Here is a 13,946-nt window from a genome sequence, read left to right on the forward strand (position 1 = left end):
AAAAAAAAAAAAAAATTCATGGTAGTGGAAATCAGATCTCTCTGATGATGAAGAAAATTTGAGTGGAGGAGGAAAGAGTTGCAGAGTGGGTTTTGACATATGGAGACAAGATGGGGTTTGCTCTGAAATGTCTTACATTTTCAATTGCACTGCCAAAGCAAGCGTCATGTGGGTCTATACTTAATATGTTTGTTCAGAGAGGAAATAAAAAGGGGAAAGTGTAAGACTGTCTCACAATTCAAACCTCAATAAATAGTGGAACAACAATTATTTCCTACTCATTTGGTTTATCCTATTTGTTTTGACTGTGTCCAACTTCTAAAACTCAACAACTAGACATGTTCGCAGTTGATATGTATCCGTTTTCTTTACCTTAATGACTATATTAATATTTGTTCCAAGGCATAGCAATTTAGATTTTGTTACTGTGCCTTTTCGTACTGAAAAAAATTGCAGAATTTCTTTGACTGTTTGAAATAAAGAATCCGTACAGATAATCCTGAAACAAAGATCTTGGTGGTGGTGTGTGCAGAAAAAGTGCATGAACATAAAATTTAATATGAATCAATCTGTATATCCATGTCAATTGATGAAAATGATATGTACATTTAATGAAACACCAAGAGTCTTTATTACATAATGCTAAAGCTGACATTACAAAATTAATCGTAATTCTTAATCATTGATTTGTCAAAGAAAAATTTAAACACGAAAAAACAAAAAATAAAAAGGGTTCCACAATCCATGCTTACCTACACTGCCCTCTCATTCTAGTAGATAATGTTTTGACATTTTTATTATAGTTTGCATTAATAAGTATTCCCCATTACTTGTCCCTTCATCATTATGCTCCACAAGCCACAATAAATGGTGTTATATATTATTTATTTATTTTTCAAAATTTGCTTGCAATGCGGTAGTACTCATTACACTAGCCTATATGACAACATCTTAGGTTCATGCCTGATTTCAAATGCATTACTTCTTTTTTCCCAAAGTTAGGAATGTAAAATACAGAGACTATTTATTAATGTTGTTGCAACACTCCCTCAAAATAGGTCGCTTTAATGACATAAATAAATTTCAAATGATAGTTTTACAAATGATTTTTCTAACCTCACATTTTCAAGCTTACATATATATGTATGTATATATATATATATATATATGCCCAGAGAATAAGCAAGCAAACCCCAGAGAAAAAGTTTTCTCACAATAAGACAGGTTACCTGTTATATATTGATTGATCATGTAAAAGAAAAAGCTTTAGAAAAAAAAAAAAAAAAGGAAATTGCTTAAGATAGACCCTACCCCATTTAATATTTGCATAAGAAATAAAAAAAAGTATAGTCTTTATTTTTCAAATGCTACATATTTCTGGTCCTTTCAATTTAAAGTTATATAACATTATGCTTTATGCATGTTCCGTTATAGTCGAGTATGTTTTCCTTCAAAGCATGTATCTTTAGTTCAAATTAAAGTTAGTCCATATATATATATATATATATGGAATTTATAGAGTATTAAAAAAAAATATTTTTTGATGGATAATAGAACAAAGATTATGTTGTGAGTAATGTAATTAGTGATGAGCCTGTAATAACACGGGTCAAGGTGTGAAGTTACTGATGAAAAGCAAAGTAACATAGCCTATCCCAGAGTGACACGTGAGAAAAGCACAGCCTTATGTCATAGTTCTGTTAAGCTGTCAAGTTTTGTTTGGTTGTCTTGTTATGAAAACCAAACTGTGTTGGCACTCGATCACTGTCGTTTTTCTTAATCACAGTGAAGATAGAGACACGCAATCCAGACAAATGTTGGGTTAAACTTATCTTGGATTTTGTTGAATTAAAAAATCACAAGATTATGGTCCAAAGCCAGTGAGAATCTACTAGTGGGAATGCTTTTTTTAATGGTGGGGGAAGTTTGAAGCGACGTGATGAAAGGGACAAAATATTTGTCTAGCTGCCTTTAATCCTGGACAGTTTTGTCATTTTACACTATTAAAATGCTCTGTTCTTTGCTTTGTGTTTGGTCTATTCTTACTTTGTAATTGCTTAAGACTATATGCAATGGCCGATAAGGTTGTAATGAGGTACTTTCTTGTCCCATGATCAAATTCATGTTTGGTTGCATTTTACGCTTAGCCTTTAATTAAAGAGTTCTAACGTATGGTTGGAGCCATTTTCAGTTTTCTTGATTCTCTTTTTCATATTTCCCTTTCCAATTCTAACCTCTCATTTTCTTATCTTACATAATATACATATTTGCCAAATATATATATATATATATATATATTATTGACATTGAGATTAGAAAATTCAAATTTAAAATTATTGTTTAAAAAAAATAATGATTTCTTTTATGTATATATATGCATTATAAATAGAAATTACTAATAAAATTTGAGACAAAATGGAGATAGAATTTATAATAAAGGATCAGGTTGAATTGCTAGTATAATTAGTTTACAATACATACCCTCATATCAGATGGTGCTTAATCTAGGGCCACTTTTGAGATTTGCAATCCCCATCTTCAAGCTTTGCTTTATTTGCAACACTTTTCTTGTCCAAGTGCCACATATCTCCTTTATAAGTTGTGTGGAGTTTTGCATCCAAGAAACCCTCATTTTTTTTAAAAAAAAGTATAATCTATTATCTACCATGGTAATTTCCTAGACGTAATTGATCATTTGATTTCATTTTCATCAAATATCTTATGAAAATCAATGCCTTAAAAACTGTTATAAAGAATGATTCAATCTTTCACCAATTCCTAAAATTATAAACAAAGTTAATACTCGTCCTCTGGATCTTTAAAACTAATTAGAAGTGGGCGCACACATATTTTACTCTTGACAATGTTAAGGTGATTGAGAACCAGAACATAGACAAATCAAATGAATGCATATACAACAAATATATATAAATATATGATATTATATACATCCATAGCCTTAAGAGCTCGTTATACGCGCCTAGCTTGCAGCTGGAGAAGATATCAGTTACTCTCATAATTTAAAGAGGGAAAAAAAAAAAAAAAGGGGAAAAAAATTAATTAAAAGACTAGTCCTAGAGAAAAGAGGAGCGCTGGCAGCTTTTGCTTTTAAAAGTTTTATCTTTTTGAACAATATTTGGGAATGACTGTCTGCTGAAGGAGGAGGGTGAGCATGTGTGATTGTTAGCCGATAGTGGTTCATGGAATCTATAAAGCAAAACCAAACATTTCCAGCCACAGGACATCAATTATATATATATATATATATATATATATATTAATATAATATACTATTTAAATACATAACAATTTATGTACAAGTGTTTTGAACCAAGATCCTTATAGGTCATGAATAGTGGGTGACCAAATCCATCATCAATCTCGAGCCCCATTTTCTTCCCTCGAGATTGACACATTCTTAATTCCATACAAGAGAAGATGATGTTTTTGTGACTTTACTGGATGGCCAAGCCCAGAGAATGTTGGATTCCCCACAGTCCCAAGCAAAGCATATATATATATATATATATATAATTCTTTTTTCCTGTTCCTCTACTGCTGATTTATTTTCAATTTTCTGTCTTAAAAAGTTAAATTTCAGATAATCTTTTTTTTTGGGTAATAATTTTAGGTAATCAAATATAATAAACCCACACCTTCAAATATAAATATATATATATATATATATATATATACACATATATTACCATCCCTAGGCCAAATAATTTGCATGACCCACAACTGGGTAGAGCTCAGGAGCAACTTTGGTTTCTCTCTTATGAGTATGTTTATAATTTGATTCCCCATTCCATAGATGTATAAGATACTTCCCTATCCTCATACTTGGAGTGCTTTTTGCTTTAGACATAAAAATAGAAATATAAACCTCACACATTGCAAATGCATGATTACACTAGAGGGAATTTCCTACTTTCTCCCTGTTCTATTAAAATTTCTACCTAGATTTGGTTACTTTTGTTCTCTTTTAGGAAAACTATTATATATTATTTTCTTCTCAAACTCCTGACTCAATGACAGGCATGCTAGTTCCCTTTATGCTACCCCAAAGAATAAATTTTTTTTTTTTTTTTTCCTTGGGTCTGACACAAGATTTTTGGTTAATGGGATTCTAGCATGTAAAGTAAGAAGTGGGTTCTGATCTGAGGATAAACTTGAACAAACTAAAACCCACTCTCACTTGGTTGTTTTCCTTCAAACTCTATCAGTCACAGCAAGCAAGCTTCAGCTTTGGGGTGGGTCTCTGTTACTTGGTGAGTGAGAGTGAGTTATTCTTTTCATTGGGAATGAGAGGAACAGAAGCTGCTATCTATTTTTGGGTTTTTCTCTGGTTTTGGACTTCTGCAAATGGGATTCTAAACCCCAAAGGAGTAAACTACGAAGGTAAAAAAAAAAAACAAAAAAAAAAAAACTTGAATGTATTGTTTTTGTGCTAATAAATTTGCAAAAAGGGTGTAAAAGTTTTGAGTTTTTAAATAAGTAGGAAAAACTCAGAATTTCTTATCTGGTTTTCTTTTGTAACATCTCAGTGCAAGCTTTAATCGGTATAAAAGAGTCTTTGGTGGATCCTCATGGTGTTCTTGATAATTGGGATGGGACTTCTGTTGACCCTTGCAGCTGGACTATGGTCACTTGTTCTCCTGAAAGTCTGGTTATTGGCCTGTGAGTCTTCACTGTAATTTTTATGAAGATTTTAATTCATTTCAAAAGAGAGAGGGAAAAAAAAAAAAAACTAAATTTTTTTGTTTTGCTTTTGGTAGTGGAAGGCGTTTTTTGAAACGATGAAAATTGTCTTTGTTACAGAGGAACTCCTAGCCAAAATATATCCGGTACCCTCTCACCGAGCATAGGAAATTTAACAAATCTTCAAATTGTGTAAGTACTCGCACAATTCTGATGGTTTTAAATGCAATTGCTTTTCTCTTTTATTATATGGTTTTTATGAAAGAATTAATGTTCTTGTACTTTTTCTCATGGTCTTGGTACTTTTTCCCCACAGGCTTCTTCAGAACAATAACATTACAGGACCAATCCCTCAGGAGCTTGGAAGGCTCTCAAAGCTTCACACGCTTGATTTGTCTAATAACTTTTTCACTGGAGAAATTCCTGCTACTCTAGGTCACCTCAGAAGCCTGCAATATATGTAAGCATTATTGAAAATAATAGTAAAAAGCTCAAACAGATATTAGCAAAGCCATAAATCTCTTCTTCTTCTTCATTTTGTTTTTTTTAATTGTAAATCTGATATGGATTATTCTAACTGGGTTTAGGAGGCTAAACAACAACAGTTTCTCTGAGGCAATTCCGACGTCGTTGGCTAACATGCCACAGCTAGAGTATATGTAATTATCTTGGCCATTTCTATCTCAGTGATGTATATCTTTTACTAAAATGTGAGCATGGAGTGTGTTCTTATCATTCTCTAATCTTGTGGATTTCAGAGACCTGTCTTACAACAATCTGAGCGGCCCCGTACCAAGATTTCCTGCTAAAACATTCAAGTAACTCTCTCTCTCTCTCTCTCCCCCCCCTCTAATCAGAGAATTGGGTACCTAACTTTATCACGCTTTTCTCCTTTATGTTTCAGCATTGTTGGAAATCCTCTGATCTGCCCAACAGGATCAGAAGCAGAGTGCTATGGAACTACACTGATGCCAATGTCCATGAACTTGAATAGTTCACAATGTATAAAATTTGAATTTACTTTTCTTTATAGAGAATTCTATCCATAAGCTATCAACAAGCTTCAATTAATTTATTGGTGTGTTCTTGTGTTGATTCTGACCCCAGTTTCTTTTCTTCTCTAGCTGATCAACCTTCTGGCAAGCCTAAAATCCACAATGTAGCCCTTGCCTTTGGTACAAGCCTTGGCTGCCTGTGTCTGATTGTACTTGGATTTGGCTTCGTCTTATGGTGGAGGCATAGGCGCAATAAACAGAAATTCTTTGATGTCAAAGGTTTCTCTTCAATGATAACCCTCCATTGATATAAAAGTACTATGGTATTAGAAAACAAAGTGGTCAGTCCTAATTAATGCAATTGTTGTGGTGTTTCAGACCGGCATCATGGGGACATTTCCCTTGGAAACCTGACAAGATTCCAGTTCAGGGAACTTCAGATTGCAACAAACAACTTCAGCAGCAAGAACATACTAGGAAAGGGTGGCTTTGGAAATGTATACAAAGGAACTCTCCAAGATGGTAGTGTCGTGGCGGTCAAGAGGCTGAAAGATGGCAGTGCACTTGGAGGTGAGATTCAATTCCAGACTGAAGTTGAGATGATCAGCCTGGCAGTGCACAGGAACCTTCTCAGACTATATGGCTTTTGCATAACACCAACAGAAAGGCTTCTAGTTTACCCATATATGTCCAATGGCAGTGTTGCTTCCCGTCTCAAAGGTAAAACAATAAGAGCATCCATATTATTAACTACTACAGAATGCAACAATCATGGTTGATGGTTTTAACTGTAAATTGTGTTAAACAGGAAAACCAGTCTTGGATTGGGGCATCAGGAAGAGAATTGCTTTGGGAGCTGGAAGAGGACTGTTATACCTTCATGAACAATGTGACCCGAAAATAATTCACAGGGATGTGAAGGCTGCAAATATACTACTTGATGACTACTATGAAGCTGTGGTAGGAGATTTTGGGTTGGCAAAGCTTTTGGATCACCAAGATTCACATGTCACCACAGCTGTAAGGGGCACTGTGGGGCATATAGCCCCTGAGTATCTCTCCACAGGCCAGTCCTCTGAGAAAACAGATGTTTTTGGATTTGGGATTCTACTCCTTGAACTCATTACAGGCCAAAGGGCACTGGAATTTGGCAAGTCTGCAAACCAGAAAGGAGCAATGCTTGATTGGGTACTTCACAATGTTCCTATCTATAGTATCTTCATGGCTCGGGTTGAATAGCAAGGTTCTAACAAGTCTTTCTTGTTTATGTGACTAATCTGTGTAATGTGATCACAGGTGAAGAAGATTCATCAGGAAAAGAAGCTTGAAATTCTAGTAGACAAGGATCTTAGAAACAATTATGATCGGGTTGAGCTGGAGGAAATGGTTAAAGTGGCTCTCTTGTGCACCCAGTATCTTCCAGGCCACAGACCCAAGATGTCTGAAGTGGTTCGGATGCTTGAAGGTGATGGACTTGTGGAACGTTGGGAAGCCTCTCAAAGAGTTGAATCGACCAAATGCAAACCCCATGAGTTTTCATCTTCAGACAGATACTCTGATCTCACAGATGATTCTTCATTACTTGTCCAAGCAATGGAGCTTTCTGGTCCTAGGTGATTTTCTTCTCAAGAAAAGTTTTTTCTTCGTTTAAACCAAATTGAGCATGTCATATTCAAAGGAATAAATGATAGTTGAAACCATTGAGTTTTACATGAATATTGAAAGTTTTTGGTGTATATTTGCAGTATATCAGAGTGCCCAAGGTTTTTTGATGTTTGTATTCCAATTGTACAGATTATTATTTGTGTAACTGACATTTTCAGATTCATTATATACTATAATGGTATTCAAATTTGTTCTTGTACTTCATTTTCTTCAAAACCAGATTTTTTGAAAGAAAACAAAAACTCATAAAATCTTTAGAACAGGTGCATCATTCTTTGCAACATGAAGCAACAGTTGTTCTTACAATAAGAAGTACCTGTAATACAGAAAACATATGGACCTTGTGTATGGTATTTTCTTGATGAGAAATAGCTACTTAAAAGAATATGTAGACATAAGCGCCAAGGAAGACCATTTGTAATATCGGGTTGATTAAAATGCTACTAAACAAAGAATGAAGAAGTAAAGAGCAATACACAGCTCAAAGTACATGATCTTCTGAGGTTTAACATGTTGTGAAGCTCACCGAATTTGTTGAAACAATGCATGAGGAACTGTTTCATCTCTGTAACGGATGAAGGGAATTGTCCCAAGAGCAGGGGACGTAAAAGTACAAATTCCTTTTACCTTTACCACCTTGAGATGTTGAAACTTCAGATAATGACTTCTTTACGTGCTTAGTAAGTCTCTTATAGTGTTTGTTGCAACATTGTTGATGTTAAAGACCTATGAAAGGAGGATAACAGTGTTAATGTACATATATCAAGGTAATTTATGGCCATAAAAAAATAGAAAATAAATGTAATACATCAATCCAACTCCAAGCACATCATCTGAAACAAAGACTATTTCGTGCAAATCCAAATCCAAGTCATCACCAAACGGAAAAACGAAAGTCAATAACAACATTAGCATTGGTGAGGAACTGAGGATATAAACCAACAATCTGAACCACATATATAATAATTCTGCATAATATGATTCTGCTTTTGTATAATGTGAAAGAATATATATACCAACCTTTGAAAAGTTTCAACCAATGCACCAGCTCCGGAGGATGCGAAAATCACTCCATCATAGTAATGGTGAAAACCCGGTGGCAGAAAAGGTGGAATCAGAGGGAGGTTAGCATATTCAGCTGCAATGATGCATACATATATAGGGAGGTTAGCATATTCAGCTACAATGATACATATATATATATATATATATATATATATATATATATATATCTATAAATGTATATGTGACATATACATATATGAATGATTAGATGATTAAAACAGAAATAAGATAGCAGACAAGAATATTTTGTTAGTTAACCAAAAACGGATTTCTACAAGCTAGAAAGAGACATTACAAAAAGATATGCAACTCTATATAGTGACAGTGAACAAAAGGGTTAGAACTTAGACGCAGAGAAATACCTAGTGAAATAGATAATTCAAGGATATATCATTAGTAATTACAAACTTATGATGGATAATTATGCAACAAACCAAACAAGTATAGCATACATAACAAAAGCTGCATTAGCTCCAGACTATATATAATACCTTAATATAATTTAATTATATATAAGAGAGAGAGAGCAATTACAACTTAATTGACAAAAACAGACCACAACATTTAAAGTTTAGTTATATATATTGTGTGCGTTATCTTAGATAGTAACAGTTTTGAATTATCATCATCAATTGTCCAAAAGCATCAACTGCTGTTGCATTGAATTTGATTGATATTTTATAGGCTGTTTAGTTTAACACGTAAAGATTAAATAAAAATGACAGTTCACATTAGTATAGTAAAATTCACAATCAACAAAACAAAATTCTCCACATGAACTGGGAAGGGGGGGAAAAAAGTGAATAGGGCAATTAATCGACATGCAGCTTTCAATTTTCCACGTAAATTAAGCACTTCTCACAGCATCAAACAAACAACTATTTTCTCAAATCCATTTATCAGTTTTAGATTGCAAAAAGTAGTCAAAGTTAACTAAAACTAGAAGCAGAAAAGAAGACATCAAAAGGCCTAATTACAGGCACAATTCAATAGAAGGAAAACCAAACCAATCAAAAAACGTAATTGGGTATCAATAACATTTTAAACAGGATATCAAAAGAAAGTACAGTAAAATAAGATGAAATACTCTTAATGCAAATTTGCCAAAGAAAAACACCTTTTAATCATTCATCAGCAACATTGTATGCATAAGAAAGAAAAGCAAACATGATTACCCATGGTAAAAAAAAAGAAATAATAACAATAATAATAAATAAAAATTCAAGATTCAAAAATTAAAAAATTAAATTCCCTTTCCCTCTACGTGTGCCCCAACTGAAATAAGACTTATGCCAAATAAATAAATAAACATGCATTTCAAGGGCACATTAGGATCAAGATGAGGAACCTAAAAAATGAGATTCCTTTTTTTTTTTTTTTTTTTTTTGGTTGTTTTTTGGTAAATGCCAGAAAAATGAGACCTGTAAGAATGGAATGGATGATGTCGTGGTAGAAGACCAATGGCATTATGCAAACTGAAGAGGACGAACGGCCACAAGACGATGAATATGTGTAATGCTGATTATATTTTATGAAGTTTAAAACAATACAATAATTGAAACAATACAATATACCCTTTAAATTTTAGGATTTCACAAATTCGAGATCACTATCATGTAATATAATAGAAATAGTTTCCAGATGAGGAACAAGCCAAAGCAACTCTTCAACCAGCAGCACAATACTATGTCTTCTTTTCCATCTCAGTTCTACGTTCTGATACGTAAGATTATATAATGGAGGAATCATGTTCTCTCTTAAATTATCAGGATATATCAATACCTTCCAAAAGTTACACCAACAAAAAAAATATATATATATATATATATATATGTATATTCATGGTCAGTCACAAATAACAATACTATATGCACCAAATAGTTTACCGATTTGACATGACAAGATAAATGTGTCATTATATTATTCTATTAGGTTTAGAATATTAATATCAACTAAAGATGCATAAGTGTACCCCTTAAAATAATAAGTAAAATTCAGTTAGATAATGATACGCCATTTTGTTCCATCAGTTGATAAACAACTTTATTATAAACAATAAAAAATAAAAAAATAAAAAGAAAGAAGAAGAAGAAGAAGAAGAAAAGAAATCAAGACCTGATAAAGTGAATAGGTAGCTCAGTAGAGATTTTATCCAGAAGTAATTTTTCACAATGATCAAAGGTTCCAAGAAAATCCTTGAAATCTTGAGGATGGGAATTCGAGATATAAGGTGTAACACTAAACTTCGGCATGAAGCCTAGAATAAGAGATTGAGTACTGGAGGTGAAGACGGTTGAGATGAGTACTGGAATTCTTGGCAAGGCTGCTAACCAGAAAGGAGCAATGCTTGATTGGGTACTTCACAATTTTCCCATACACACTAATTTCTGAGTTGACCCATTAATAAGTTGCCAAAAACTTCTGTTCCTCTTGAGCCATGAAACTTTATATTATCAGACGGAGAGCCCACAGTTTCACGGCTCTGGTTGGATAACAAGGTTCTAACAAGTCTTTCTCTTGTTTATATGACTAATTTGAGTTATGTGATCACATCCCAGGTAAAGAAGATTCATAAGGAGAAGAAGCTTGAAATTCTAGTAGACAAGGATCTTGAAAACAGCTATGAACGGGTGGTTGAGCTGGAGGAAATGGTTAAAGTGGCTCTCTTATGCACCCACCGACCCAAGATGTCTGAAGTGGTGCGGATGGTTGAAGGTGATGCACTCGTGGAACGATGGGAAGCTTCTCAAATAGTTGAATCAACTAAATGCAAACCCCATGAGTTCTTCAGACCGATACTCTGATCTCACGGATGATTCTTCATTGCTTGTCCAAGCAATCGAGCTTTCTGGTACTAGGTGATTTTCTTCTCCCGAAAAAAGTTCTCTTCTTTTAAACCAAATTGGGCATATCATATTCATAGGAACAGATGATAGTTGAAGCCATTAAGTTTTGCATAAATTTTGTAAGTTTTTGTTGTATATTTGCAGTATATATGCTTGTATTGGTTAGTATTTGTGTAATTGACATTGTCAGATCCATTGTATACTATAATGGTATTCTAGTTTGTCCTCTTACTTCATTTTTTCAAAAACATTCAGTGCAATAGAACTTTCGGAAGTATTTAAAAATAAAAAAAAATAAAAAAAAAACTCAAAAAATCTTGTAATGGTTTAGAATAGGGGCATCATTCTTTCTTTTACTATTTTTTGTCTTCAAAAGTCATTTTCTGCGACAAGTGCCAGCATGAAACTCTTATAATAAGAAGTTTTGTCTAATACATAAAACATATGGACCTCATATGTGGTAATTTCTCGATGAGAGAATAGCTACTTAAAGAATATGTAAATGTCAGAACCAAAGAAGACACAATTTTGTATATCAGGGTTGATTAAAATGTGATTAAACAAGGATAAAGAAGAAAAGAATAATATACGGCTCAAAGGGCTTCATATTTTGAGGTAAAACTAGTAACTTTAACATATTGTGAAGCTCGTGGAAGTTGCTCAAACAGTGCCTGAGGAACCCTTTCATCCCTGTAACGTATGAGGGTGATTGTCTCAAGAGCAGGGGAACGAAAAAGTAAAAACTTGATGAACTCCCATGCAGCACTCTCAAATGTGCTGATACCTGTTATCTTCACTGCTCTAAGATGTTCAAACATCAGATTTTTCCAGTGTTCAGTCCATAAAAATGTTACTATACCTGCCGATGCAACATTTGGGCTGTCATATGCCTACGAAAGAAAGAAAAATGTTAATGTTTTATGGTTATTTAGAACTACATAATGCGAAAAACTAATTTGCCAAAGCAACTCACTGAAACAATTAGCTCCTAAGTTTGAAGCAGCTACGAGAATGCAGATTATAATAAACAGTTCCACAATACCATCTAGCTTCACTTCTTTCAGGTCAATAACCAAAAGATGGTAAAGATGTTTGAACCCTGAAGGAAATTGTGCTGGTATACCATCAGACAGAAACTAACAACGAGAACAAATGCAATAAAATCAGTACATATGATTAAGTTATTTGAGAAACCAAAACTACATAAACCCAAAAACAGTGAAAAAGAGAAGGAAAAATAAGTACCTGAATATAATTTCACCACAGAGTAAGTCTCTCCACACCAGTCAAGGATGTCACAAGTTCGACTAGATTGTTAATATTTCCATGTACAAAGTCTACATGACGCCTTAACCGAATGTCAACAGTGGCTAGAGATGGACAATTCCCAAGATTTATAGCTTCAAAATCAGAATCTATTTTCAGATACCTAAGTTTTGGGTTGTGGATCCTTAAAACAGCTCGATTATCAAGAATAGACAATGTCAGTCTCTCTAGAACACAACAATTTTCAATTAAGCTCCGTAGTGTCTCACTGTCAATGTGAACTTGAGTGAGATGGAGGATTGCAAGTCTTTCTAATCCTTTGAATTCATTAGAGAGCTTAATGTCGCAAGCAAAAAGCTCCAACCTAGTTAGGTGAGAACAACACAATAGAGAAGAAGGCAGCTTAAAAAGCCTGATTGTATCAAAATACTGCAGAATCAACTCCTTAATACCTCTCAGAGTCAAAAAACGAATCCACTGATCTAAACCTGAATGATCTGGTTACAATAAGCAGCAAGCTTAAACTTCTCTATTGGGCCTGCATGTTTTGATTGAACCAGCTGGATAATTTTCATCACCACTTTCCCTCTAGCTACTTTGTCCATTGCACAACTGGATAAGCATTTATCATCAATAACAAACTCTGAAAGGCCAGTCCAATTGTATCTCCAGTTCTTGGATAAGATACTGGTCTTCACAACTTCTTTTAGCGGTAATTGCAAGAGGATGGTGTTTAGTAGATTCCAAGGCAGATTGGTAATTTCATGCTCTTCCATAGTGATCAAATTCTAGTTTCAATAATTAAGCAAAAATATTAGGCATATGCTAGCTTCAATGATCTAGAAAACAGCCCCATCTCCAAAGAAAAATATATTCAATTTTATAAAACTGCACTCAAGTTTGATACATGCACTAAGTAGAAAAACTGTAAAAATTGGCTTAAATTATGCACACAAGGGATGAAGTAGGTTACCAACAGGAACAGTTGTTATTATCTTTTAGAAGCGAGCTATTTTACTAGGGATCAAATGTACAAATAGCAGATCAAGAAGGGGTTTCAAATACAATGGAATGAATTCGATTCTAGCTAATATCTTATTTTTCTCTATGGGTAGTGTTACAGGTAAAACAACTAAGAGCCATTCTTGCAATGTTCTCTATCGTACGTTTTTCTTCGGGTCCTTTGAATCTTTCTTAAATTCTTGGCAAGTAAAAGAATAGTTTATAGGTGATGTTTTACTACAAAAACCATGCCAGGCAATGTATAAGAATCTATACCATTACAAATTATCATCAAAATATGCAGTTGAAAGCAGAACACACATCCATAAAACTGTCTTTTTTAAAAATAAGAAAAAAAAAAAAACAAACAACAAAACAAAACAAATGAGACAAAACAAAATAAAAT

The 13,946-nt window shown here is 33.7% G+C and overlaps 3 protein-coding genes across 4 annotated transcripts; 2 read left to right on the forward strand and 1 right to left on the reverse strand.

The window, feature by feature from the left end:
- The first annotated feature begins 3,780 nt into the window (after positions 1-3,780).
- On the forward strand, positions 3,781-7,560 carry LOC107416502 (protein NSP-INTERACTING KINASE 1). Its single transcript, XM_016024991.4, has 11 exons — positions 3,781-4,401; positions 4,548-4,680; positions 4,822-4,893; positions 5,018-5,161; positions 5,289-5,360; positions 5,460-5,519; positions 5,606-5,703; positions 5,826-5,975; positions 6,075-6,416; positions 6,505-6,884; positions 6,993-7,560. Exons 1-11 carry the CDS (start codon positions 4,305-4,307, stop codon positions 7,311-7,313), a joined length of 1,869 nt encoding a protein of 622 aa, XP_015880477.1. The 5' UTR covers positions 3,781-4,304; the 3' UTR covers positions 7,314-7,560.
- Positions 7,561-7,694: 134 nt separating this feature from the next.
- LOC112491419 (protein NSP-INTERACTING KINASE 2) lies at positions 7,695-11,485 on the forward strand. Of its 2 annotated transcripts, none has more exons than XM_025073021.3 (2): positions 7,695-8,527; positions 10,985-11,485. In XM_025073021.3, the coding sequence occupies exons 1-2, from the start codon at positions 8,339-8,341 to the stop codon at positions 11,228-11,230; spliced, it is 435 nt and encodes a 144-aa protein (XP_024928789.3). In that variant the 5' UTR covers positions 7,695-8,338; the 3' UTR covers positions 11,231-11,485. The 2 variants fall into 2 exon arrangements, with proteins under 2 accessions (XP_024928789.3, XP_024928790.1); XM_025073022.3 differs by lacking the exon at positions 7,695-8,527 and adding an exon at positions 9,854-10,781.
- Positions 11,486-11,865: 380 nt separating this feature from the next.
- On the reverse strand, positions 11,866-13,314 carry LOC107416478 (F-box/FBD/LRR-repeat protein At1g13570). Its single transcript, XM_060816818.1, has 4 exons — positions 13,027-13,314; positions 12,605-12,967; positions 12,280-12,408; positions 11,866-12,162 (listed from the first exon to the last, which is right to left on the reverse strand). Exons 1-4 carry the CDS (start codon positions 13,312-13,314, stop codon positions 11,866-11,868), a joined length of 1,077 nt encoding a protein of 358 aa, XP_060672801.1.
- Between the last annotated feature and the right edge of the window lie 632 nt (positions 13,315-13,946).

This window comes from Ziziphus jujuba, chromosome 4, assembly GCF_031755915.1.
Source record: "Ziziphus jujuba cultivar Dongzao chromosome 4, ASM3175591v1".
Lineage (NCBI taxonomy): Eukaryota > Viridiplantae > Streptophyta > Magnoliopsida > Rosales > Rhamnaceae > Ziziphus > Ziziphus jujuba.

What these genes read in the sequence shown, in the direction of transcription:
- LOC107416502 (XM_016024991.4), top strand. Translation starts at nt 4,305, where the DNA reads ATGAGAGGAACAGAAGCTGCTATCTATTTTTGGGTTTTTCTCTGGTTT. An exon ending in GAAAGTCTGGTTATTGGCCT is followed by an intron (nt 4,681 to 4,821) that starts GTGAGTCTTCAC and finishes TCTTTGTTACAG; the next exon opens with AGGAACTCCTAGCCAAAATA. An exon ending in CTCAGAAGCCTGCAATATAT is followed by an intron (nt 5,162 to 5,288) that starts GTAAGCATTATT and finishes AACTGGGTTTAG; the next exon opens with GAGGCTAAACAACAACAGTT.
- LOC112491419 (XM_025073021.3), top strand. Translation starts at nt 8,339, where the DNA reads ATGATTCTGCTTTTGTATAATGTGAAAGAATATATATACCAACCTTTG. An exon ending in ATGCATACATATATAGGGAG is followed by an intron (nt 8,528 to 10,984) that starts GTTAGCATATTC and finishes ATCACATCCCAG; the next exon opens with GTAAAGAAGATTCATAAGGA.
- LOC107416478 (XM_060816818.1), bottom strand. Translation starts at nt 13,314, where the DNA reads ATGGAAGAGCATGAAATTACCAATCTGCCTTGGAATCTACTAAACACC. An exon ending in ATTGTAACCAGATCATTCAG is followed by an intron (nt 12,968 to 13,026) that starts GTTTAGATCAGT and finishes TTGATTCTGCAG; the next exon opens with TATTTTGATACAATCAGGCT. An exon ending in TTATTATAATCTGCATTCTC is followed by an intron (nt 12,163 to 12,279) that starts GTAGCTGCTTCA and finishes TTTCTTTCGTAG; the next exon opens with GCATATGACAGCCCAAATGT.